Source organism: Corvus brachyrhynchos, unplaced genomic scaffold (assembly GCF_000691975.1).
Source record: "Corvus brachyrhynchos isolate BGI_N302 unplaced genomic scaffold, ASM69197v1 scaffold258, whole genome shotgun sequence".
Classification (NCBI taxonomy): domain Eukaryota; kingdom Metazoa; phylum Chordata; class Aves; order Passeriformes; family Corvidae; genus Corvus; species Corvus brachyrhynchos.
The window spans coordinates 2,120,240-2,147,467 of NW_008240122.1; the positions used below are offsets into that span (position 1 = coordinate 2,120,240).

The window sequence follows — 27,228 nt, forward strand, 5'->3', positions numbered from 1 at the left end:
GGGTTTTTTAATACAAGTACTCAGGGCAGAAAGAAGTACTGTATTATAGAAGAGGAGTGATCTATCTAGGCATGCTGGAAGTCCTTAAAATGAGAGAAAAGGAATCAAACAGTTCATTTTCTAAACAGGTGCATAGCAAATAAAATTTATGTTCAAAATTAGCATTCTTTTTAAAAAAACAAAAAAACAAAAAATGGAGACAGTATCTTTAGAATTATTTCAATGTACTTAAAACAGAAAAGCACAAATATTTATACAGTTATTTTAAGTTCAAAAGCATGGCCCTGTATTTGCTCTAGTACAAATGAAGACAGAATTTCTTCCTGCCTGTTTTTAGTTTTCTGAGGTAGCTTTAATTGAATTAACATTGCTCACCAGCCAGTTAACTGAAAATAAGAAAAATTAGAAGACTAAAGATCTGCTTGTTTTTATATATCAGTGAAACAAGACTGAGCAGCAAATACTGTCTACACAGGTTCACTGGATTAGCTGCAGAGGATGACAGTACAGAGGCTGATTTTTATAAGGTAAGCTGAGCTTACCCTTATAACTTGTTTAATAGCACTGCTGAGACCACAAAACATTTACAGAGCATGCCCTAGGCTCTATGGTATTGCTGCTTCATTGACTGAAGAAAGTACCTTATTTTTCATACTCATTCAATTCCTTAGGTTTTGTTTGCCCTGAATCACAAACATAAAAATGTTCTGTATTCTAACCATGCTAACCAGATTCTTAGTTCAGATTGTAAATTACTCTAGATACACCAAATATCAATGAAAGTTTTGCTAGTGAAATCACTACAGGACTGTTTTTTTCTATTATAAATCTGCATGTTCACTGACAATAATGTTTTTATGGGAAATAAAATTTCATTGATAATTAGAAGCAGATTAATTTGGGTAAGCAAAAACCTGACATTCTACCTATACCGTAGATGTTCATGAAGTTCATTTTCAAACACACCTCACCTAGGAAAAAATTTTTTCTTGTAGTTTTTTTTCCCCATCAAATTACCCCTAAAAGAAGTCTGGATCATTTTGGGCATGGCAGGAAAAGCTTTTCAGCTTCTGATTACTTCTGCAAATACTATTCAGCCATCACTGTTTACTAGAACTGAGGTTTCTCTGTCTGAACTGTCTCTTGTCCTCTTGACTAGAAAAGTGGGATGAAATAGATACATTGGGAGAATCTTGGTCTCAGGCTGATTCAACTGAAAGTAGCAAGAGTTGTTTTGATAACTATGATTCCTCATGTCAAAAGATATGCAAAGTAACCCAAACCAAACCATCTTGAGAGTTCCACGTATAGCCTATATCCTAAATATGTTCACATTTTTGATAAAAAAGAGGGGAGAGTATTGCCAAACTTTATTTCTACACATGGAAACAAAAGAGTCTAGTAATAAACTACAACACGGTTCCAGGGAAGATGCCTCAAGTAAGGATTGCATGCAATATATATTTCTGGTTATATTTTTCCTGATGGGACTTGAGTCCCTCTTCTGCTGTCTCTTCTTATACTCTGATTGCCCTGCTTTCAGAGGGACTTTCCCTGCTATTGGCTAAGCCAGAAGCCATAAATAAATCAAGAAAAGGTCTGGATTTAGGGCATTTTTTTTGTTTTGTTTATTTTTTTTTTATATGGTGTTTTTTTAAAAGCGTTTGGAGCTTGATTGATTCCATTTACAGCTTTCCTCTATGAGTGAGCTGCAATCAAGGATTTCTTTGAAGATGTTTTTCTTCAAATTTATTCCATTTCTCTCTAAGAAGGTGAGGCACTAGTTCAGGCTTATGTAGAGAGGAACCTGAGAGTGCTTCAGCTGGCACTTTTAAACTGAGGGGATTCTGGATTTTCAGAAGAGAAACTGAAAAACAAGGCTGAAACTCCATCCTCTGCATAGGCCAGCACAAACAATGTTAAGATATGTGTTGAGTGAAACATCATGAGCAACTGGTGGTAGCTTTTTATATATTACAAATGCCATGCTGGTTTCTGAACTCTACTTCTTAAAAGAAAAGAAAAGTGAGCTGCTGAGGGAATAAATCCAAAGCATTATTTTTCTGTCAGCTGGGCTGCCTTCAGAAAGAACATATTAGCAGCTTACTTCTATCTCAGTCAAACTCTGTTTGATTTTTTTTTTTTTTAACACTGTCAGTCTCACTGACAGTTACAGGAGAGATAAGCTAAAATTTTTGTAATTAAAAATGTGGGTTATTTTCCTCATGCGTAAGACATCACTGAGATGTTGAGCTACTTATTGTCCACGAAACCTGAAAACTGGAAAAAGAGAGCTGTTCCCCAGGCTGAAAACCTGCCAGGTAAATTACAAGACCTTTTGTACTGGATTTATCAATACCAGTTTCTTAGAAATATTTGTTTAAAAAAAAGGTGTCAGGATATATTATAGCTTCTGATTGATTGTCATGTTTGTTTTTTAGCTCTAATCTTCTGCCAAAATATTAACAATATAAATCTTTAATGTTACTTTGCTTCTGCCCTAATTAATTTGTTACTGACATACAAACTCCTAGCCTGGTGAGGGATGCTTATTGAAAAACCACCATATTGAACAAGAACACTGTGTGATATGGTATTTTTTTTATTACAGCAGCATCTAGAGGCTTCATCTGAAATTATATTTTCTCTGCTAAACACTGTATGAACATACAGTGAGGCAGTATTTGCCCTGCCTAGCCCTCACACCCTCCATGCAAAAAAACCCCCAAAGAAACCAAACCACCAACACCCAAACATAGGTGACATGCTCAGACTAAACCACATTTTGATGGGGCATAGAAAGAAAAGTAAGATATTGGAGACAACCTCATTTTGTTTAGAAGAAACATGGAGCCTTTTTCTGAGACTTACATTCCCCAGTCAGTCAAAGAACAAATGCTGAAAATTTAGGGTTGCTGCCCCATACAAAGGACTCTTCTGTTAACTTTTCATTTTGGCGACAATGTTTTAGTTAACTATTTTTAAGAACTTTGATGTTCATGCAAAAATCAGCTTAACCCAATTTTAGGATTTGAGCAAGAGCTTTGTTCTGTTATCGACTGAGATGGCAGACAGTGACTTTTTTTATGGTGACTATCAAGCAGAGAAATGGGATAGATGTGGAAATAATGTTTCACTGGAACATTTGTCTCAGAGCAATTCATAACAATCATCTTAAGATATTCAGGAATTAATGTGGAGATTAAGGACAGCTGGTTCCAAAAACTTTTTAGAGAGGGGAAACTAAAATTTCTCTCCTTACAAGAGCTACAGAATTCAAGTTTTGAATGTGACTGGAGGATGACATTCAAGTTAGTCATGAGGTCAAGAGTAGCATAGCTGAGTGCAGTGCACCTAAGCCATACATACATTTCTTGGCTGGTGCAGGACATCCCTCAGTTGTCAGCACAGATGAGACAGCAGAGAGATTTGAAAGAACAAACCTAGCTGAGCAATGGGATTGACTGAACCAGTTAGCATTTGGCTAACTGGTATAGGAACTCTCCAGGAAGGAATCTCAGGCTCTCCTGCAGATTACACAGGCAGCTTCTGCTGTTCTTATGATGATTATCCAGGTGTCAATTAAGAACCTGGCAATGTCATGAAGACTTTCCAGGTAGCAGCAGAACTGACCAGGTTGCACCTAACTAAAGCCCTTCCAAAAGTCCATAGAGCCTGTTCCTGCAGGTGCAGAAATGTTGGTACAGTGTGGTCTTTTGTACATAGTTAAGACACAAGGGTAGTATTTTGGGCATAGTTTATGTTAAGCAATGCTGGGTACTCATGTAAAGCTGTGGGCCAGCAGGACTGTAAGATTTCAGCAAAACAAGCTTCCCACTGAAGGTGCTGTTGCAATATCCTTGCAATTGAGGCTTTTGTTGCCATGCAGAAAGCAACCATCATGTTTGAGAGATCTGATTCCTAAGGCCAAAACTAATAGATTGGTTTTCTAGAGCAGTCGCTTTCTCTATGTCTCTTTCCAACAGAGTTAAGTGGAGTTACAACTGGAGTATCTGTTCCAGTGTGGAATTTGCAATCATTAGCCACAACAGAGGCAAAATAAAAAATGGGGCAAGACAGCATGGAAATAAGATGTTAAACAGATCAGATCCTACAGGAGCTAAAAGCATCTGGCTTTCTCTAGGTTTCCCAAGAGTAGATCACAGTGTATAGTTATAGGTAAAGGAGTACAAGTAGGTACAGAGTGTATCAATTCAACTCACAAAAATCTCATTATGGGCAGTCAGAAGTGAAATTTTGTTAGTATAAGACTTGAAAGGATGGAGATACTAACATTTCACACTAGTATAGTTACCTGATAGGTGGTTATGATGGCATCACGTGACCAAGCAAGATGCTGTTGGTAATCATATATATGGAATTTCCTTGTGGTTGGGGTAATGAAAGGAATTACTTTCCAAAGTAACTTAAATTTACTCAATCAGAAAGAAAAACAGATACTTATTTTATGTGGTGAGAATCATTGCTATTCAATCAGCAACTGTTCTAGTTCTGAAATGAATTTGCATTTACCTGGGTTTGGTTTTCCAGTTTTATATTGCCTTGAATTGAAAAACCTGGAATAATTTAAACACAAGTAAAAAAGTCACATTAACAAAGGTAGGTTAACAAGGACTAGGCAGTAATACTGGCCAGTAAGTTTTGTGCTGAGAATGGATGTGCCAAATCCTCAGCTACTATCACATATATGCAAGACTATACCTATTTTACTGACAGAGGATTTGTCTGAAAGTCCTACAAGATTAATGTCACTAAACACTTCCCTTGTTCACCTTTAGCAACCACTTAACAAACTGATTAGTTAACGACATTCACTTGTTTCCTAGAAAGTAGCTCTCGACCAAATTTGCCAGTCCTGATTATTCGTAAATAATATCAATTAAAAGTATTTAGATTAAAGCAAGAATGAAAGAAGCCCTAAAGCAATTTAGTGCTTTTCCTAGATAACCTAGCATACATCAGTGTCAATTTTTCACCCAATTCTTTTTGCACTTAGTAGCAGTGCTTCTACTGGTCCAAAAAAGGGTGTTCCAGATGCATGTGTGAAACACTTGATTTCTCTTTTTTTTTTTTTAATCTGTTTTGATGAGTTTCAGGCATACAAGACATAATTAAAAATTTATAGAGCAGCAATTAACTTTTCACAAGTCTATGTAAAATGCAGCACAAATAGCAAATTAACGCTGTAAGCCACAGACTGACGAAGAGCTACAATATAATTTCAATTTTTTTTAATTTACAAAGGAAAAAACTTACTCTTGAATTATTGGTATAAGTTGAGTGCCAAGATCTTCACAGTGAAACCATTTTTCAAAGAGGACATTAGTTGATTCTCCAACATAGTATCTGATGAAGTAAACACATTAGTCAATCCTTTTATTAACTAACTGATCAGGCAGTTTCAGTCTTTTGAAGAAAATAGCAATTTGATGTTCTGTAGGAGCAATTCTCAAGCCTGGTGTAGTTTATTCTGAGGAATGGCTATTGGGGAAAGCTTTCTGTTTCCCTGGTTAGGTGACTTGATGGGTGGGATGCTCAAACTTCTGTGGAGTGTCTTGTAGTTCTGTTGATCACAGATAAGTCACCAAATTCCTTCAGCAACCTTTCCAGATTTCATCCTGGAAATGATTGCTGCCATAATCTCTTGGGACCAATAACTTTTACCTTGGATGTAGTTACTGCAAAAAAAACTGGACCCAACTACCATTTCCAGTAACTGCTTCCACGTACCTATGAGGTAAATACTCATATTTGAGAGTCAGCTTGCTTAATGACCATGCAAGGGCTGATAAGAAAACAAGGTGGCTTATGGACTTGTTTGTGAAAAATAGAAGGTTTTCAGCTACAGTCACCCCTCTGAAGAGGAATTTAGTGCTTCACTTGCATTATTTTTTGTCTCAACAAATAAATAAATTTTGGTGAGGTCAACAGGTCGAGGTTGCTGTATGGAATCAATATGGAACATCAATTGAATGAATCTATGGAACAGCAAATACAGAATTTACATTCAGATTTTTAAAAGACTCCCTAGACTGGCAAGGAATGATGATCCAGTACTGTCACTAATATTGTCACTGGTTTTGAAAAGGTCCTGTGTGTCTTTTAGGTTAAAGTTACTGGAATGTGCGTCTGAAGAGGAAAACAAGACTTAAGTAATTATCCTGTGCATATCTGCATGTTCTTTTCTGTCCTATGTATCTACACACATATTGTCCAGAAATTTTCTAAGAGCTCCCTGGCTCCTCAAGTTTTGCAAAAAGAGGATACACTGAAGAGAGTAACAATATCTATACCTCCAATATGCAAAAAGCTGTGCTACCAGCACAAATTCTGAACACAGACAATCGACAGAGCAGGGAGGTGCTGAAAATGTCTTGTTTGGTAAAGTATCCAACAATAGGACTAATATCAAATTTAGTTAGTTTTGTACTTATTTGCCATAGAATTAAGATTAGCTAGATCATTTTTCTAATAGCACAAGACATGTAATCATTACTTAGGCTGGAACACTGGGGTAGTCTACTTATGCTTCACTTGCACGGTAATCAGCATGCTGGGGGCTCTGATTTATGACTAAGGCTTGTAGACATGATAAATAATGGAACAGTACTACAGTATTAGACCTTGAGTCAGCATACTTCAAAGTGCATTATGATTTCCTCTTGTACAGTCTTTGCTGCAGGTGGCTGGTATTGAAAAAAGTATGAGAATATTAGAGGTTCTGGCTGTAAATTCCCCTCTCTCCCAGAAGCACACAGAGGGAAGGTAGCTTCAAAAGCATGACAAGATTGTTCACTTCCAAAACTTCGAGTGTCTTTATTCGTCACATCAGTGTGAAAACAAGGGCACTAAAAACTGCTAAGTGATTTGTTTTCAGACACGTGATTAGGTATTTTGAATTGAGGATGTGTTAATTTCCACCTGCAAGCCATAAGGTAGCTTTTAGTTTAGTTTCTCCATATAAGCATGCCTATATTGGAGTGCAAATTTCTAAATCAGCCTGGATCCCTAAAAAGGCATTCAGCATTTCTCTCTCTCATACCATTCACAGATTTCACATAATAGGTTGTTTAAGTTTATTTTACTTTACTATTTAAGTTCCTTTTTTACATTAATAATAACAATTTTTATCTAAATCACTTGCCATTTTTTTTCTAGCTCAGAATCTCTTTTAAATAATGTAAGTCCACGCAATCTACAGATCTGCAGTGAAAGGAAAATAAAAGAAACAAGTGCATAGGTAAACAATGCTTTAAATGAAATGGACTTGTTTTTAGCTTGGAATTTAATCATGTGGGTTTCTTGTCTTTAATGGTACCTTTCTTAGTTTCTTTCTGTAGCCTTTTTTGTTTGAATGAAAAAGTATGTCTTTCTAGCTCTGCCTACTTGCACTCTTCCTGTTGTGACACTGCCCATGCAACAATCAAAACTGTAGGTGAAAGGACAGGAACAGCACTTTACACGTATCACTGTAGTTTTAAGTCTTTACAAATTAGATAAACAGCTGTAAAGTTTGTTTAGTCAGTCATCTCTGGCTAATACCAAGACAGCTTTTCTAGATTGGCTAATGTTACTGTTGTGATTTGCCTTCTTAGACTTGTGAATTCCGTATGGACACAAAACAAAGCTTAGTTCTGCTCACACTAGAATAGAAAGCAAACCACTAACTTACACGAAGATGTTGTTCTCATAAGGCAATAAAATCTAGGCAGAGGTGTGTACAACATAGAAGGTCTAGCGGTGAGAAAATTCACTTTTGTTTCCAGCTTCCCACACATTTGATAAGAAAGCTGCTCTTCATCTTTTTGCTTTCAGTGCTTACAAAGGAATTAATATTCTGCTTGCCAGAACCGATAAAAAAATCTTTTCTGTTTGGGTTGTTAGAGAGCTCTGAGATCTTTTTTAAAACTTACAGCAATAGGTAGTACATAAGATTCCTATAGCCACAACATGCATTTAAGACACTTCAATATGTTCCTTGTTTAACTAAATCAAACATTAAATGATCTCTCTGTTTATATGTGTATAAATAAATAGATGTGTGGATAGAATTAGTACAAAATTGCCAGGGTAAATCTGCTAAATTAATAGCAAAGTAAAATACAGTATTGTATTGATATGAGAAGTTAGTTTTTATTATTAATTCCAACAGAGTAGTCAATATTTCATACTTCACCTTAGCCCATCAATTTCTGTTTTTAATCTTTCCCTCTCAACCACAAGACCCACAGTGTTTTCATATCTCTGAGGAGAATGAGGTATCCTGGCAGGTAGGAGGAACATCTGTTAAAAGAAATCAGAAAGCATCAGTGTCAGGAAGTTTGTTTTTTCCGTTGTCCTTTTCCTGCCCCTAAACCTGCAAAATCTTCTGTTCCTTGCCCCACTTTTCCCCTACTTTTTGTTGATCCTGTGTTGGTCCTTTGCAGCTACACCCACTGTGGTACCCACAGCCCCACAAACACTGTTTCTTGCTTTCTCTGTGACTGATGACACAGTGACTGCAATCAGCACTGCCTTGATGGAAGTCAAGTTCTCTCCTCCTGGTTTGATCATCATTGCTAAACACAATTGAAATGAAAATCTAACCAATTACTCATCTGAAATCTATAAACTGAGTGCAATTTCTGAGTAATTGAAATGGAAATAAAAACCCAAGTTTTTTGTCTGCTCAATAAAATGTGTAAACTAATCAGCCACGTGTATCCTTCCAACACAGTGAGCACCTCTGATTGCATGATGAGGAGTGCTATTCTCTCCGGAAACAATTAACAAATATGAGGGGCTATTTAGTCATGCAAGTGACAAAGTGAATAGGCAACATGTGAAGCTTATTACTGAAGTTTGAGAATAAACCCTTTCCTGGCAGCTCCCTGCACAGGAAGTTGGTAAGCCTGTATTCTTCACCACTACAGATGTCCTTCCAAGGCTGCACAGTCACTGCAGTTTCTCTGTCTACAAAACTGAGCTAATGACAGTGCCTCAGCAGTACCAGTGTCAGTCTTTGCACCAAGTATTGTGTGCTCCTTCTCATTAGTGCTTCTCTTACATGCCAAGATCTCAGCTAGGTGTGCTCCTTCAGTACGAAATGTAATATCAGAACCTCGTAGTTGGAAAATATAGTTCTGTTTCTTCAGACTTGAAAAAATCATAATACTTCTAATGACATCAAGCTATTGGGTTTAACATGTCTTCTATTATAGAGGCTGTCCCCACTAGACCTCATAATCCTTTCAAAGGCTTGAGTGCAGTCCAAGCTTGTGTCAATAACAATGAGTGGGAGTTGTAGTACATCTAACTCGTAGTAACACCCAGTATCTATTCATGCTCTCAGTAAAAGCACTGCACTCTATGCTTCAGCAAGTCTTCTACTACAACGAAAAATGGGATACATTTTATTAATAAATGGCTCTTTTAAAGCTGTCCTACTGTGGTGGTTGTAAGGGCTAGCTGTGAGGAGTAAAGAAGACTGAAAATATACGAATCATTTAAATTCCTAAGTTTAGGCAGTTTGCTTATTGGTGTGTGTGGGTGGGTAAGAGGTGTGCACCTGGCAATGTGTAAATATAAGACTGATCCAACTGAATTCACATGGCAGATCCCATGCAATGCAGGGGAATAAGAACTTCTCTCAGTATGTTCTGGACTATATGAATAGGCACCCCAGATGCTCAGAGAGATTTTTATCTGTATTGTAGGTTATTTGCAGGAAATTTTCTATACTACATTCAAGGTGTTTTTTTTTTTTTTTTTTTCTTAAACCCTGATGTTATCTCTTGCACCACAGGGATAAATTGATTTCTAAATAATACATAAAACGTTCATTTAACATACTTATGTACAACTACAACAGAAGAACAATCCTGTTTTACCTCCCCTTCTCGGATGACAACATCTTTTTGTTTCCCATTTTCAATTATCTTCAAACACATATCTCCTTGAACCTGGTAAAAAAGCTGAAGAAATAAGAAAATAACATTAAGGCATCTACTTCAAAACATTCTGTATTTTATATTCTCTGTATAAAGAATACATATATAAATACATTCAATTTGCAATTGCAAGTATTTGCAGATTTTTTACTAACAATGACAGGCTTTTAAAGGCATCTGTTGCTTCTAAAAATGTTACAGAATATGTATTATTTTCATTATCTTACTAACAATTAACAAGCTATCCAAGAGGTCTGTAACAGCATATAGAGCTATCCTGTGCACCTGGTGGAATTCCATTGTGCTGGTTTTAGCCTTGGAAATACTTTTTGGAAGGCTCAGTAAAAGAGTTACATACAATGTGTGCATAAGGACAGAACCCCTGAACCCAAAATTCTGTCTTTGGTGACCTTTCCACAGCTGTTTTCAGACTAAAACCAGCTCTGCTTTGTGGGGGCTCTGAGGTGCTCAGGTCCTCGTGTTTCGTGACAGAACTGTGCTGTGATCTGTAAGCAGATCTGTATCTTTGACCTGAACTAATGGGCACATTTCTCTTCATTTTTATATAGTGCAGGGCAATAATATTTCCAAAAGTCACTTCTGCCATGCTTTCCATGTTCTCTTTACCACATCTAGAAACTAGATTGCTAGTGCAGGTGAAGTAGTCTGAAATACGATTCAAAGTCGGAACTATAATGAAAAAAAACCCCTTATTTATAGCAATTCACTGCAATTTCAGCAAAATGAAAAATAAATAGGGGAAAGAAGAAACCACTGAAGTATGCAAAAGCCCTGAACTAAACTCTTTGCAACATTAGAAAAGTTTAATCGATTTTTTAATCAACATTGTTTTTGAAAGAGTTTTGAAATATTAATACATGCCCCTGGAATTGAAGAAACACTTCTGTGAACATGAGAAAGAATAAATATGCTGCCAGGGGAACAAAACAATCGGCAGAACTGAAGATACACTGGAAAAAAGCTCACGCTGAGAGCTTTTACATGAATGACAAGTTCACCTTGTGCCAGGGCCATCACGACAGATAAATTATAACTCTTATCTAGATGGCCACAGTGCCAGGCTACTTATCCTCGTTGCAGTCCATTTCCCTGTGTTCTTTTGCTCTTGTTTTCTTTGGTACTTCTGAAGGGCAGCACCCAATGCTACAGCAGCCCCGCTTCTATTGGGCAGGCCCAACTGCTCCCTGCACGACAGAGTGATTTGAGTGGGGAAATGACCTTCAGTTCAAAGAAGACTCATCTAAGACTGTATGATCTCGATGGATTGTCACACGGGCTGTGGGTCATATGGCACTGATAATGCAGAATCTGAAAGATCATTTTGGCAATCTTGAGTTTTGGCGTGTTATTTCCCCTGCAGCTACTAGGGCAGCTATTACTGAACGCATGCACAGGACATGTAGATGAGGGAAAGGACAACAGAGGCAGAGTTTATCCTGTTTCTGACATGAATCATGAAGCTGAGCAATCTTTCTGGAAATGAAAAACTTGAGAGTGGATGTCAGCTATCCAGTTTGGAGGTCAAGCATCACAGTCATAAGAAAAGATTATAAACATTAAGTTATGAATTAGAAGAATTGTTTTGCAGTGGGAGAGGAGGAATGACGTGGGCTACATGTTGTCAATGAGAGTATTTTTCTAACTGAATTTAAATAGTACCTTTCACTATAAATTATGGTCTATTCTTCAAAACTTTTTTTCTTTTAAATTGTCTGAATGCTTCAGTCATGCATAAATCATCTGACGTAACTGTGATTAATACAAGTGGCAGTAATTACTAAATCTACTGCTTTGCTTATAATATAACCTGAACTTTTTCTCGAGGAAATTGTCAGCTATTTGTCTCAGAGTTACAGGCCACACCCATTTTACAGGCCAGTTTGGCAACACAGTACTGTCTTTTTGTTGGAAACTTATTTTTTCTAAATACTGACTGACTTTTGCCTTTTGGGCAAATCCAATGTTTTTCTAAGTCTCTCTTGGAAAAAAAATCAAGGCCTCAGTTAAAAAATTTGGGTGTATATCTATGTATATACACAAATATATACCCCTATATAGATAGGATAATAATTCAGTAGAGTTCATGCTACTTGAAAATATAGGCTTTCCCAGCTGTACTGTTCTTACTGGAATAATCTAGTATCCATTCTCCCCAGCAGTACTAAAAACTGAGGAAATGTGCAATAATTCAGCTCTATTAAAATTTTATTAATGACAATGCCTCTTGTTATGTGAAATGTATATACCTCTCCTTGTAGAAAAGCCTAGATTTGTATATTGCTGATGCATAATGGCTCACAATTGGGCATGAATTTGTCTTTTTGGGTGAAAAACATGTCTCAAGGAAGAAATAAAGTTGTTCACCAGTCTTTTTCTCCTTTGTTAAGGATAAATATGCTTTTTTATTAATTATTGTATCATCTTCCTTTTTTTCCTTTTCCGGGCTTTAGCATTTTGTTTAGTTTTCTGCTTACTGTGTGGCATATTCTCATTATGATTACACTAAAACCACCTCCTTTATTAATTCTCACCTTGCCTCTAAAAGTTATGAGCCACCTAGAAGTGCTTCTTTGCTCCAAGTATAACATTATTTCATAACATTTCTCAATATGATCATTAAAACTGCAGATATACCCATGAAACTCAAATGAAAACATCTTAAGACTGAGATTTTTTTCTTTTTAGTTTTTAAATTTTCCCTCAATTTTCTTTGCTGTAGGAGAAATACATCCTCCTTCCTTAGTCTGCTTCACCCTTTTTGATCATGCTTCAAACCTGTTAGTATTGTGCCTGCAGGAGAAGGCAGCGTGACCAATGCTGAATCACTCTCAAGTCTGTACAGGGATAATTCATTCAATTATGGATACTCATAGAATAAATTATGCTGGCATTTCTGGAGGCAAGTGGAGAAGATGCACAGTTAGGCATTCACTGTTTCCATCAGCACTACTTCATCACTGAAGCTGCTTGTCTTGACAGAAGTTTCAACAGGGTAGTAGAACATGTGGATACTACCCTAAAAAGAGCACTAACATCCTCACCATATTAATGTGGTGAGGATTGTTCCTTCATCTAGGTATGTGTGTCCTAGCAGAATAAACAAAGCATCTATAGGGGAAGAATACGGTATTTATAATTGGTCTGTATTGACTATCTAAAAAATCCAGAAGTCTATTTTATTTTATGTACAGCAGTGTATGTAATTTAATTTAGAGCCACCTTTGATATCAAACTCTGCCTAGACACAGGAACCCAGAGCTCCATGAGGGCTGTTATAGCTGACAGCTTATTTACAGACCTCTAAAGAGACCTGCAACTAGCAGGATACTTTAAGTTCTGACTGCTTCTAAAAGTGGAATTTGGGATTGCTCTGCCACTTCTGGGATTAGGCTCTGGCTTGGTATATCCTGGCTTGTATTGCTTGTCATATGGCTAAGTACTAAATTAATTTGCAGAGCAAATCAGATTCTGATGTGGGAGTAGAGCCTGGGTGTTCGCCAGACTTCAGTGGTGACTGATCTATTTGAGCACAGAAAAACAATTTTCTCCCTTTCTTATCACAAGGGTTTTTCAGTCACCAGAAGTCTGCAAGACAAATAGATAAGGAAGGTAGAGGAAAATATGCTGATATTTTTTGTTGGTTTTTTTTTTTTTTTTTTTTTGTTTGGTTGGTTTTTTTTGTTTCCCTCTGCTCCTTTGCGCGTCATCTGTGAAACCTGAGTACTAGCCAAAACCCGTCCCAACAATCTCATGCAGCAAACTTACTTCTGAAGACAAAATTTCCTTCTGATGCAAGGGAAATTCAAATCATTCAAAGGAAATGCAAATCATTCTTATTACATTTTAATAGGAGCTTTGTTTCTTATTAAAATATTCCAAGAGTCTTCACCAGATGAATGTGGATTTTAAATGTAAAGAAGCAAAAATGTTTCTCTCACTTTGTTGTGACTCATCAGATTTATTTGGGATGTAAGCACCACGAAACAACCTATGGGAAGGCTCACCTAGCTCACTTTCCCCTTGCTTTCAGACATCCACTATCCATACAAAATAAAAAGGGTGAATTGATCTGATAGGGAAGAGTTTCTCAAAAGCATGCTGACTAGAGAGCAGCATACACTAGAAGTGGTCAGGCTTCATTTAAGCAGCTAATTTGTCAGAAGCGAGCCAAGTCTTACTTGTGGTGTCTGTGTGAGAGGGAGAGAAAGAGAAATCAAAAGCCAGGTTAGAAAACTCAGATGAATTGTGGCAGATATGACCTCAAACCTGTATCATGGTTCGGAGCATGATGTTGTATCTCAGTCAGACCATGGAAATATGCTAGAAGAAGCTGAAGAGATTCACCAAGATGATTAAAGGAGGGGGAATTTCTGCTCTGAGAGTTCCCTTTAGGACTGCAGTGTAAGGGCTTTGGTCTGTGGGGCTGTGCAAATAATTAGGCGCCTCTCTCCATAGGATACAACCTAGATGCTGAGAGCAGAAACTTAGGGTAAAATGCAGCACAATAAGAAGTGGGACTTCTAAACTCATGTGGGGTTTGTGCCAATGCAAATATGTTGCAGGTGGTAGATGAAAGGCTGATTTGAATTTCTCTGCACAGAACTTCACTGTTTTATACAGACTCAACATTAGAATGTAAATTGTTAAGAAATCAAAGTCAGCTGAATCAAAGTCAGTTGGGATTCATCGTGTGTAAGTGATGGACTGAGGTGGGTAAAGGGACATCAGCCCAGCTACTTTTGTGATTCTAGATTTAGCTGTTAGCATATCTTGCTTTCCCCCAAAGCAGCCCACACAATGCAGTAAATAAATTCTGAAATTCTTTTACTATAGCTAGGCTTTGTTATGATCTCTGTTTCTCTGTCATTAAATTTCTCCAAAATATATGGTCCCCTTGAGTTTTAATTTATTTCTTTGGAAGAAGGGTTTTATTTTTTCTACCCTCAGGTTTTACAAGTAAGTAAAAATGCAGTAAATACACCATGAAGCCTGTAGGCTATGTTAACACTGAAACTCTTCTTGTCACAAATGCAATGGTACGATGAAAAATTCAAGACAAAGTTATGTTGAGGACTGTTCCCTGGTACCTGGTAGCCAGTAGCTGTGAGGGGTTGAGCACAATGGCACATAGCCTCAAGCTGCACCTGGGATGGCTCAGATCAGATCGCAGGAAGAATTTCTTCATGGAAAGGGCTGTCAGGCATTGAAATGGCTGCCCAGGGGGTGGTGGAGTCACCATTCCTGGAGAAACAACTGGACATGGTACTCAGTGCCATGGTTTAGATGACAAGGAGGTGTTCAGCCAAAGGGTGGACTTGATGGTCTTGAAAATGTTTCCCAACCTTAGTGATTCTGTGGTCATGTCAGGGCTGCCACAGAAACTTTCAGTGGCCTCATTAAGTTGACTACACAAGAATTGTAGTCACTAGTCCACGGAACCCAAAACTCTCTTGACAAATGAGGCACATCGGAATAACGATTCATTTGAAACCTTCACAGAACCCACTACGTAGCACAAACACTTTCTAGAAAGTTCTGCCAGTATTAGCTATATAGGTGCATTCTCACAGCACTTTTTTGCCATGTTCCAACAGAAGATGCATTTTCCAAAGCAATTATTTCATTTTGAATGAGTCTGAGTTAGAGGCAGAGAATGTCTGAGTAGATGTTTGCTGACTCTATCTCTGTTCTGATGAAGAGGGGTGCAAAAGGGAACTTTTCAAACAAGAAAAAGAATGAATATGACCTCCTGGTAAATTCCAGCCAAGGACTGTGAATGGTTTATCTCTTGTAAGGTGCAGCTTGATTTTGGTCTTTAAAATCCTGTTTGATGGAAAACAATGCCTCAGATATGAGACAATTTCTGTGCAGAAAGGTGGCAAAGAAGTAGTGCACAGAAATTTAAGAAGGCAATGAAGCAGTACAGAGAAAACTAAGAAAGAACAAAATATAGGAGTTACTTATTTAGGAAATGCTTGCTTGTTGAGAGGAGGATAGAAATTGTGTTAGACTAGCTGTCATTTTAGCCTAAGTGGCTGCTCAGGAGACAATTATAAAAGGCTTTGAAGAGAGTTCAAATCAAGCTTCTGGTTTTTTTTCTCCTAATTAGCCAGTCAGAACTAATCTTCCTGATACACCTGCATGTTAATGGCACCAGTAGAGAGCAGCTCAGGAGCAGGAGGATGCCCCTCAGCCCTTATCTCTGCATGCCAACCCTTTGCTGCTCTGAACTGCAGGCTTTCAAGCTCAAGTCGTGCCACAGGACACACCATAAACTGTGTGATAACAGGCAAAAGATAGTGAGTGGACAGATATAAACAATCCTAAATTTAACTTTCTCTCCAAACCAACCCTTCTTTGCTATCAGAATACTCACAGTAGAACAGCATCAGCTAAATTTGCCTGAAGGGTTTGTGGGTTTTCGCATTCGTGATTTGGCCTGCTGACAGTACGTCTATGTAGTCTGTCTTCAAATTATCACCCAGAATATAAATTACCCTTTTTCTGACAAAAAATTGAGCTGAACTTGGCTTTGAATGGTGTTTTTTTTAATCCCAAGTCTAATTTAGGAATATGCCCTTTTGCTAGGATACTCTCTACCTCACAATTCTTCTCTAATGAGAAACATGGTTCTGAGTTAGATCACAGGAAGGTGCAAATGTGTCTGATAAAAAGCTATGGTAAAATGCAATTAATAACTCTAATGTACCTCCATAAAACTGAACAAAATTGGCCCATATGTTAAACTGCTACATACTGATACTGCTTCTGATGTGTGTATTGCCAATTTTCCTGTGTGATAGGGTTGTTATGTTTCCATTTTTGGTTGCTGAGCAATTGTGGGAAGTTTACTATGTAAATGAGCATGTACTGATATGTAAAAAATCTTGTTTCCAGTTGAATTAGCAATAACATATCAGTATGCAACAGTAAATTAAAAATTATGCCTTTATAGATATGGCTAAATTTTTATATTGTTGAGGAGTCACATAAAGAGTTTATTAAAGGACAGGTCAAGTTATTTACAAATATAGGAACATCTTGCAACATTAAAAAAAGAAAAAAAAAAAGTTAAATTAAATTAGCCTAACTTTCCTTTTAAGGAAGCCTAAGCAGCCTGATGGTCTGGTCCCAGGTGCTGCTCTCCCTGCCCAGCCCATGAGAAGGGACACAGTGGAATGTGTTGGGTAAGCTGGCATGTGATGGACGTGCCTGCGCCCACAGCCACAGGTGGGCTGGGAGAAGGTGGTGACAATCCAACACAGGCAGGAGTTACCCAGGGATAACTCAGCATCTGCTCTTCAGAGCTCTGTGTTTGCAAGGACTACACACACCTGCACGCCACAGTTAGAACAAGAAATCACTGAAGGCTCTTGTGAAATGCCGGGCTGGGTTTGGGGAGAAATGATTCAATGACAACTAAACAAACTTTTCTTTCCCTTCAAAAGGATTTACTGAAACTCGACCCACTTCTGCCTTGAACTGTGCAGATTCTTAGGCTTGAGTTTCCAAAAGTACATAAAATTAGGTTGCCAAATGTCATTGGAATTACATGAAGTTAAATTATTCTGCTGAGAAGCAAGGCAAATTGTCTCTCATCCTGACACTTTTACTCCCAGGCCTCTAGTAACCGCTTTCCATCAGGGTTCTTTCAGAGCCAATTGTGGACTCAGAGAAGTCCCAAGGCCAAGCAGGCAATTCCAAGAAAAAGGCAGTAAACAAAGTAGGTGTAAATTATTACAATTTTGTTAGGTTTCTACTCTTTATTCTTATATGCTGCATTTGACACAATGGTTGCTCACAACTCAAAGCAGTGGAATGGCTTTGAGCAAAGGGAAATGATTTGAAAAATATTTAAAGACTCTATTTGTTACCTTTCCATACTCGTATGTAATGTACAGTAAATATTACCGTATCCTGCAGCCATAGGGAGGAGGAGAGAATCCAACAGGCAGGAATTGTGCAGTAAGATTGATTTCTTTTACAAACTTTTATAGACTTTTTTCTTCATAGTCTAATTGGACAAAGGATCAGCCACCCCTTGGGGTGATTGGCTAAAATCCTAAAACATCCATTATCAAAATATTTTCCTACTGTACCATAAACAAAGTTCGGCAAGGTCGCAGGTGTTCATGGTTTATAAACTCTGTGAATATCTTCTGTGAGAGAGAAAAGTATCCCATGGTTTAGAAAGAAGCAGGAAAATTCCTTGCTAATGGCATTTTTGTATCCACACATATATGAAAGCCGAAAAGCTGATAACTTAAAAAAATTTCTACTGAATTTTTGATTTTTGAATGTCAAAGTTACTCGTGAAATACAGATCAATCTTCTGCAACAAAACATCGCTTTAAAAATATCATTACCTTCCTAAAGTTCTGTTCCCAAATGTTGAAATGAGACACTTCGATATGTCAGAACACTTTCTCTAGTTTCCTGTTGGAAATGAGTTATAGCAAAAGAGATCTGATCTCATGTGCTTGTTTCAAACAAAATGCACAGATGGTGTATGGTTCTGGTGAATGGTTCTGTTTAAGCCTATGAATAGATCTAATAAAAACAACATCACTGAGCCTGGCATTGCTAATCTGTAGCTGTAGCTTCAAAAGTAGCTGCATTTAATCATTATAGATCAATTAAATCAGAAAAAATATAAACGATCTATTGATTACCTCTTCTCCTTCTTCAATATGATAATCCTTCCTTTCATTTGGCCCTCCAACAAACATCACATTTAATTGATAGCGATGCCTAGAAAAGAAAGTGACAGTTTAAAGATATCGCTATTCATGATGCCATTTATTTTATTTTATTTTATTTTTTAATTCTATTAGGACAGTGAGTCAATGAAACCATGTTGAGTGAAAAGCAACATCCAGTACAAGAACTCCTAAGACCTTGGATGCATCTCTCTGCTCTGGCACTGTCCTGTTGGGTGACCTGAGGCCAGCTGCCTCCCTCCTGGTGTTTCAATGCCTCCAGCTATGAAAAGGGGACAACAATAGCTGCCAACCGTGGAAAGAGCTTTGGACTGAAAAGATAAGGAATGTTACCTGAGAGACAGGAACTAGGAAAATGGCTTTTCAACCTGAGCTGATTATGTAAAGGTAAAACTCTTAAGAGTTAATAAAGGTAAAAACATACTTTTTTTCCCCCCACACTGGTAGAATTGCCAGAGATACTGAAGGTAGGAATTGCCAGCTAATTTCTGTTCTGCTTATACTGGTTTTGCTAAACTGGAATAACATTATAATGGTTTCATTGTGGTTGTGGCTATTTCAGAAAAGGAGATTGCAGGCCATTTCTTAACCCTACCCCTCTTAAGAGCCCCAATGAGCATTTCTCTCAGCTATCACAAGGAATAGCTAACACCCCAATTACTACCAGTCCACTTACACTAATAAAAAGGTAGCAGGTTTTCCTTTGCTGAAAAAAAAACCCCTCAAAATCAGGCCTGTTAGCTGTGAATCAAAATTTGTTCTTATGCTGTTTGACAAGTGAACTGAGCTGTGTTAACCTCTGCTTCGCAATGAGGTAGTTCTGGGCAGTAACATGGAACCAGCAGGGCCATGATCCCCTGAAACACAGGGAATAACAACGTGTCCCTGTGTCGGGAGCTTGTAAGCCTTAATTGAGAGAGGCTGTTCTGAGTGGTTGCATGTACGTATTCAATCTGCTACCATTATAATTTTTTCTTTAAAGAGTATTCAAATTATAATGACCAACAAAGTGGGGACTAGTAAAGCAGACATAGCAAGTAACAGTGACAAATTAGTTGGTCAAATAAAACTAAAGAATTAGAATTTACTGTTTTCTCTGTAGGAAGCTGAATATTTTACAGCACTGGGCTTCATAACTGTATCATAAAATAATGAACTGAAATCTGAATTCTTTGTACCATGCAGATTTAATATGCATTTTCAACAGCACTCTGCAGTATTTCTGCATTAATGAACGCTTCTACTAAAGAAGGGCATGATGACCCAAACAGTAGCAATACAGCTAATAATTAATGAAATAAATGAAAATCAACCCTGAAGAATAAAATAAGAGAGGCAATCTGTGGGTATCTTGTAGTCTACCTATTAAGATGGGTTAAGTTTTCTATATAAACATTCAGTTTTGTTATTAGTTCACTAAGTAAAAGTGAAATACTGCTTTAAAACAATTACTGCTTAACTTCTTTATTTGGCAAATCTATGATTAATTATGTTATCTCATAGATTTGCCTTGGCTCTATATAATAAACAGGCTATGGGTTAATCATTCAATCACTAACAGATATATACTGACACCATCAAAAGATTCCAGCTATGAAATATGGGCAGGAACTCCAATAGGTAAGTTTGTCCATCTTGCTAAATAAAGTTATCTGGTTAATATAGTTGCATTAAGTTAAGGAGAAATATCATAAATAAAAGCAGTTTCAGTTAAGACTACCAAAATGCAGTTAGAGTACTGTAAAGGTTCCAGGGATGAGAAACTTACTTGACTGTGCTATTGTTAGAATGAGGAGCTAACTAATGGACTATTAAGTTTTCTATACTCTTACATTTCTCTTCTTATCCACATAAAGAAAATGGTACCAGCAGGTAACCCTTTAAAAACACAAGACTACAAAGAATCAGATGGTCCATGACCACACTTAGGTGTCCTTTTGGTAAGCATCATATTCTGAACTCAGAAGAAAAGCTTTAGAAGTACCTTTAAAAATCAGCTATGTTAAGGGGCTTGATTTTGCACTAATTGCTCATTGTTGAGATTAAAAAGCATTTAAACTAGCAAGATAGTGTCATCAAAATACAATGTCAGAGCTGGAATTTAATTAGATGTATCGTTTTCTTACTTTGGTAAAACTCTGGCAGTAATTCAGGAATTGAGGTTCTGTGTTGAAATCCCAAATAGGTATTTAAAAAATTTGATCCTCTCAAATGTATGGAACACAAGGTTATAAAAGCTTGAAAGCTGTAGTAACTTTAGATACCAAAAGCCCTACTGACTTGCTGTGAGATCTAGTTTCTAACTGTTAATTCTCCCTTGAAACAAAGGCTTTAAGTTACTTAAATGTTTTGAGGTGGTTGCCTTCCAATGAGGCAGTAGGACACAGTGAGAAGATTGCCTTATACATCTCTATTCAGCATGTAAAGGATCAAGCCTTTGAAAAAAATTTGAAAATATATTAGTTGCTTCTTGGAAAATCACCTAAAACATTTTGGAAATTCTTGAAAGCATTTAGGTAGCACCAGGAGCGGGTGATGGGAGACTCAAAATCCATGCAGTAGATGGTTTTACTCTTCTTCTACATAGGCTAACGTCATGTTGGAAAAATTGTGGGTTTTTTAACTATGCCATTTTTATCACAAGAAATGTTTCTTGTTTCACTGTAACTTCTTAAAATGTTTATGGGGACGATCTCTGATAGATATCACATTCCAGATTTACTCAAGGTTTACACAGAACTACTGGTAAGCAGTACAGAACAGTGCAGTAATAACAAAAAAGGTTCATCCTACTGATGAGGAAAAAACCACATGAATATTCCATAAACGTATGTCAGAGACTGAAATATTATAGCTTATGACTTAAACATTTTCTTCAAGGACTTTTAAAACTTTATTCCAAAAGCTGCGGAGAAGACTACCACACCCTGAATGGGGCCCTGAGGCCTGACACCGCTCGATGATGAAGATAAGATAAAGTAACAACTCAGGGCTGGGGACATTCACAAAGCACAGGCTTAACACCTCCAGGATGAGGACCACAGCCCCAGGGCTATCAGCTGCCAGGCTCACACAGACCCTCGCACCAAGGGGTGGAGGGAGGAGAGGCTCTGGGTATCTGGGAAAAGTCTCTGGTCAGAGGTGCAGTGACTGCCCATCCTCCACTGTGCAGAGGAGCCCAGCTGAGGGGTCCTCACTGCGGCGGGGGGATGGGGGGGAAGCTCATCCACAGCAGGAGGGGTGGCATGGCCCATCACAGGAGCCCCCCTCAAAGCAGACCCTGCACCAGAGCCCCAGAGATGATGCAACAGACCCTCAGTGTTGCAAGGGACAGTGTCAAGCTGGGCATTCCCACCTGGCCCAAAGTGTATATTAATCCACGGAGTTCTGCACTCTTGGGCGTGTGGCAGCGTGGCATGGCGTGTGGCAGCCAGTGGGCAGTGTGCCCACGGTGGCGACAAGGGACCCTCACCACCAGCAGAGCAGATGGAGGGGAGCAACGAGACCTCGTTGGGACCCTCGGATGGGTGACATGCTTCCACCTAACCCCTGTCACCTCTCCCTGTTCCCCCACCCCCACGCACACTTCTTTTCTCCATTTCTTTCTTTCTTTTCTCTTTCCTTCTCTTTGCCTCTTTTACTATTAAATAAAATATGTCAATTTTTTGGCATCAATATCTAACCTCGTTTGGTTTTAATCTTGTTTCTGGGAATATTTTGAACCTTCTAAGTTCTTTCCGGTTTATGCACAGAGACTTGGCTTTCTTTGCTTTTCTGGGTTTAAACTGGATCATAACAACGTAAAATACTAAAATTTTCCCATTATTATTGATAAGCTTCAGAAATGAATATGCTTTATAAAATGCTTCCTAAATCCATTCTGGAAATGAAAGAAACGGAAACACTTGTAATGATTCAAGTTTCAGAATTTTTCAGTTCTACATCCAGCTGTAGTTTCAACACAGACATGGCAATAAGGATGTACTCTTTACCTTTTCTTTGTCTTGTAACCATTGCTTTGAAAAGTAACCCTTGCACCAGTGAATGGAAATTAGTATCACTGATACATTACTGCCCATTCAGCTTTTCATTAGAGAGAGCACTTAAGGGTAGGGCAAGAGGTATATTTTTTTTACTTTAATGATTAAAATTGTAAAGAAAGAGGGTTTTTTAATTAAAATGAAGAAAATGCTTTTTAATTTCTTTATAAAACCAGAATCTATATCACTCCTTAGGGAGAATACCTTCTAATGAAAGCTTTCTGCATACAGAGTTTTAGAAAGAATATTTTGTCCTCAGCTTCACTGACAAAAGAAATCCTTGTTAATATTTTGACTAGAAGGTGCCACACATTGGATAATTTACATTGGAATTTGTTCACGAGCTTTGACACAGAGAATATGTATGGCGTACATAACAACTGCATTAACACCTACACTTTTTTCTTATATTAGCTGTCTCATTCAGAATACTGTAAATGGCTGTAAACTGCCTCTTCAGCCTCCCTGCCCTCCTGCCTTGACAGCTCTGGAAATGCCCTGGAAACCTTCTCCTCAGGTGTCCCTGCCCTTCCTTTCTCCTTGATTTTCAGTGATATATCCTTCTGGTTTTGATTTCTCCTGCAGCTTTGGCTCCTCTGTGATGTTGGAATGATTCTTAGCAGCTTGAGCTACTTTAGGTTGTAATTTGGTTTTATATGTGGATGTGATGCCATCTCCTCTGATTTCTAGGAGTTTGTTGATACAGACCGCGACACAGATTCTCTTAATTTCTCACTGCCTACAAGAGAGTTTGAGTTGAGGCAAGTATCTTGTATTCAAACTGATCTTTGCAGCTTCTGATGAGTTACTGCAAATCAGATTTCACTCACTTTCTGTTTTTTGGAACAGCACTCTGGTTGCAGTCTGAGAAGAACTACAGTTCCTTATAATCTTTACCATGTATGCATTGTTGCAGCTCCCTCTAATAACTAGTCATATTTGTATATCTAGTAACTTGGTAAAAAAAAAAAAATTCTTCATTTACTTACATAAGCTTATTGCAAACGGGTGGCAAAAAGGCAGTTTTGTTTTCTTCTATCCATTTTCTTACATTCACAAGAAGCTCCATGGGCCCAACAGCTATGAAACTTTTGCCTGAGATATTAAAATTTGTAGAGTGCTTCTTCTGTGAGCAAACTGCCTGTGATTATAACCCCAGTGCTCAGGGGATTGGCTGGTACAAGAGGTGTCTTCAGGCTTTAGTGTCAAAGGGGACAGGTCCATCAGCCAAAGGTTACTTCGTAGAGAGTACTAATGCTCCAGCAGCTTGGCTAATAATTGACTAGTGTGTTTAAAATACGTATTTTTATTGGAGACTGGGTTTTGCCCACAGGGGGTTTCTTAATTCTCTTTACTGCATCAGCTGGAGTGTGTACGTTACCTTTCTACAAAAATGACTTGTTACATGGAGTCAGAAAAATGGGCAAGGCTAGTGCATTCACCCCTTTCAAGTCTAATATAGAAACCTCCCTTCAACATTCTGAGGCTGAATGTTTGAGGTATGTACCTTTTTTTGAAAATACTGGGATCTTCTCCTGCCAAACAGCCAAATTACAGATGTCTCCTGCATTTGTAAGACCAAGAGCAGCTGTCCATAAATGCTCATTTTAATTTGATCCACTCTGTCAATGTTATAGCACGGCTTGTGGGAGAGCTGACCCTGATTCTGTCATGCCCTTTGGGAAATTGCAGCATATTGCCATCAAATTGTCAGGCAAACAAGAAACTGAGAAGAAACAGACTTTCCAGATCTTTATTAGACTTTATTCCCTCACAAGTTTCTGTTCAACATCTACACAGTTGCTCCAGGACTGCTCGCTCTGTTCCCTGCCACCCCCGTTGGTTTAAAGAAAGAAGTCTATAAACATTTTTTCAGACTCCAAACACATGAAATGGATGGGTAAACAAAAAAATCCCAAGACATTACAGTACCTTAGCACTTTGCTCTTGACATATCTTAGTCTTCCACTTTTAATCTATGCTGTGCTTGGTAGGTGAATGTGTAATGGGTAAAATGATCCAGTTAAAAGTGAGTAGTACACTCTCCATGGCTTGCACATATGAGCAGTGCAGCTATGGGACTGAAGATTTAGCATAATGAGCAGTACAAAACTGGGGGTTCTTTAACTTGTACGATTGTAATTTTCCATCAGAAGAAAGCAATGGAGTGTGAGTTTGAACTAATACTATGCATTTATCAAGTATTTGTGACTCTGTTTTACCTTCATCTCTATCACTTCTTTGCAGTTTAGTTTAAACTCATTAAGTAATTTATAAAACAGGAAAAAAATCCATTCATTTTGGGATAAAAAAATCCACACGTGGATTACAGTTCCACTGTATTAATACAATCACAATGGGACCAGCAGTAATTTCCTGTGAAATAAACCCAAAGTAGTTATTATTTCAATTACAAAACACCACCATCACATTATTTATTTAGCACATGAAATTTCTACCAACAGAACAGGTGTGTTGAGACTCCACCACACAGAAAACTCCTAAGGCCTGTTTTTGGACATACAGACACATACATTTTGGTAGTTTTTGTTCTGCAGGCTGTTGGCAGTTCTGTATTTAGCTGTGAAGGAAAGAGAGCTTCTATTTAAAATGCACTTTCACTTAGGGGATTATGACCTAGACTGGCAGGACTGGAGAAGTGAAAACATTTTAGTTAATGATCATGGCCTTGCTCTACCTAATCATTAGTAACTTGCAGTACAGAGCATGACTCCATTTGTTGGGCACGAAAGCCAAGAGAATCTCCAGAGTCACAGCAGGAAAAAACAGATCCAGGAATTGATTGAGCCAATCCTTGTTCATCAGAGTTTTGAAGTGCCAGTTTTAACGGCAGGGCTTTTGTCCACAACCACTACTCTAATCCCTAGTCTCCACTTTTTTCCACCAGGCAGAATACAAGGTACTATTACCTGCAGAGAAAACTCTCTCAGTTGCAGGCTCATAAATCCATTTTGTGGCTGGAATGAGGTATGAAAACCTGACAGTTTTCAAACCTACACAGGCAGGAAACAAAGTTCACTTACAAAATTTACCATTAATACAAGACTAAGTCTATTATCACAGGGTAGCATTTTCTGCAACCTTCTGAAAATCAGCAGTTGAAAAATGAAGTTAATTGCCTCTTCATGCATATAATGGTGGGGCTACGAAATTATCTGCATGGCGTGAAAAGGCTATGAAACCCTACTTCTGTGAAGCGTATTGGAGAGGCAAAGAAAAGAACCAGCGTTGCAGTCTCTGTGAGACCCAAGCAAATAACTACATCTCATACACCTCAAGAACTGATTAGGGCCTCGATTTTACTGGCTAGTCTGCTTCACGATGGCTCTTCACATCCATCAAAGCCTGTTCCAGCACCTGGGGTTTCTGTTCTCCCTTTTGGCTCTGATCCTTCTCTCTATGCAAAGGTAAGGACTCAATGTGTAACCTTTTGTTGCCAGAGAAGTGCAAGAGTACTAAAGCACAAAACTGCTACATGAAAACAATTCTTTTTTTTGCATTGAGGGTGCAAGAAAAAAGTATTAGTGGAAAAAACTGCATTTAGGACAACACTCTATTCTTCTACTTTCCTCCATCACCAGACCTATTAGAGACTTAGATTCACAAGCTTATGTCCAGCAAGAAAAGTATGTTAACAAAAAAACACAAGCTGAATATTGACACTGGGTCATATGCTTTAACTACAGTCGCCATACTATTATTTTTTGTTTCGCCCCACAGCAATCTTTATGTGGTACATAATACTTTGTTAGCATAATGATGCACTGTTAAGGGTAATGAAAGCTGCTGCCATTTCCTGGTATGCCATACATATACCTATGTGATGATAGAAAATTTCTCTTAAGAAATGAACTGCCAATTCTCTTCTTATCCATGCCAGCCACCTTCAAGGGTCACATACAGCAATTGCATGCTATTTCACCTGTCAATGGTGTACACCAATGAAATATATTTTAGGTAATGTCCACAGTTAAGAGTACCAACAGCAGAACAACTTTCTTGGCAAGTGAGAAGCACCTCCTCGCCATTCAGAAAGCGTCAGCTCATTTACCATGGGGATCATGGGGAAAAAGAGGTAGTGGAGTCACGGTTGGGTTAAAAAAATCTGATGACAATTATGTTTACTATCTTCTTGCCACATAGGATGGGACAGATCTGACTGCAGAATAAACCCATGCTAGAGGTATACTTTAACACCACACATGTAGTGTTGAACAAATGCTTGTTTTCAGAGTGCCAGGCATCCCCTGTGCTGCACACAGAGGCAGCGCTACAGACATAAACATTTAGTTCCCTGGCAGTAACCGGTCACTCTTCCCTGCGGCCTGGTTCTGAGCACGACCGAAGGCGCATCATCTCCCCACGGCTGCCCATGAGCGTGAGGCTGAACTTCACTGACCCAGCGGCCAACGCCTTTCACCGAAGGCCGTCATGAGGTTCGGTCCCACACGATCCGCGGCCCGGCTCCGTCTGTCT

The 27,228-nt window shown here is 38.3% G+C and overlaps 1 protein-coding gene across 1 annotated transcript in view; it reads right to left on the bottom strand.

Moving 5' to 3' along the window:
• The window catches only part of HAAO (3-hydroxyanthranilate 3,4-dioxygenase), a 35,147-nt gene extending 11,223 nt beyond the window's left edge, over window positions 1–23,924 (bottom strand). The window contains exons 1-6 of the mRNA XM_008641702.2: window positions 23,721–23,924; window positions 18,644–18,722; window positions 9,891–9,974; window positions 8,198–8,304; window positions 5,278–5,367; window positions 4,534–4,577 (exon numbers count right to left, since the gene is read on the bottom strand). Coding sequence (XP_008639924.1) covers window positions 4,534–4,577; window positions 5,278–5,367; window positions 8,198–8,304; window positions 9,891–9,974; window positions 18,644–18,722; window positions 23,721–23,800 — 484 coding nt within the window. The 5' untranslated portion in view covers window positions 23,801–23,924. The remainder of the gene's footprint in view (window positions 1–4,533; window positions 4,578–5,277; window positions 5,368–8,197; window positions 8,305–9,890; window positions 9,975–18,643; window positions 18,723–23,720) is intronic.
• Window positions 23,925–27,228: the final 3,304 nt, after the last annotated feature.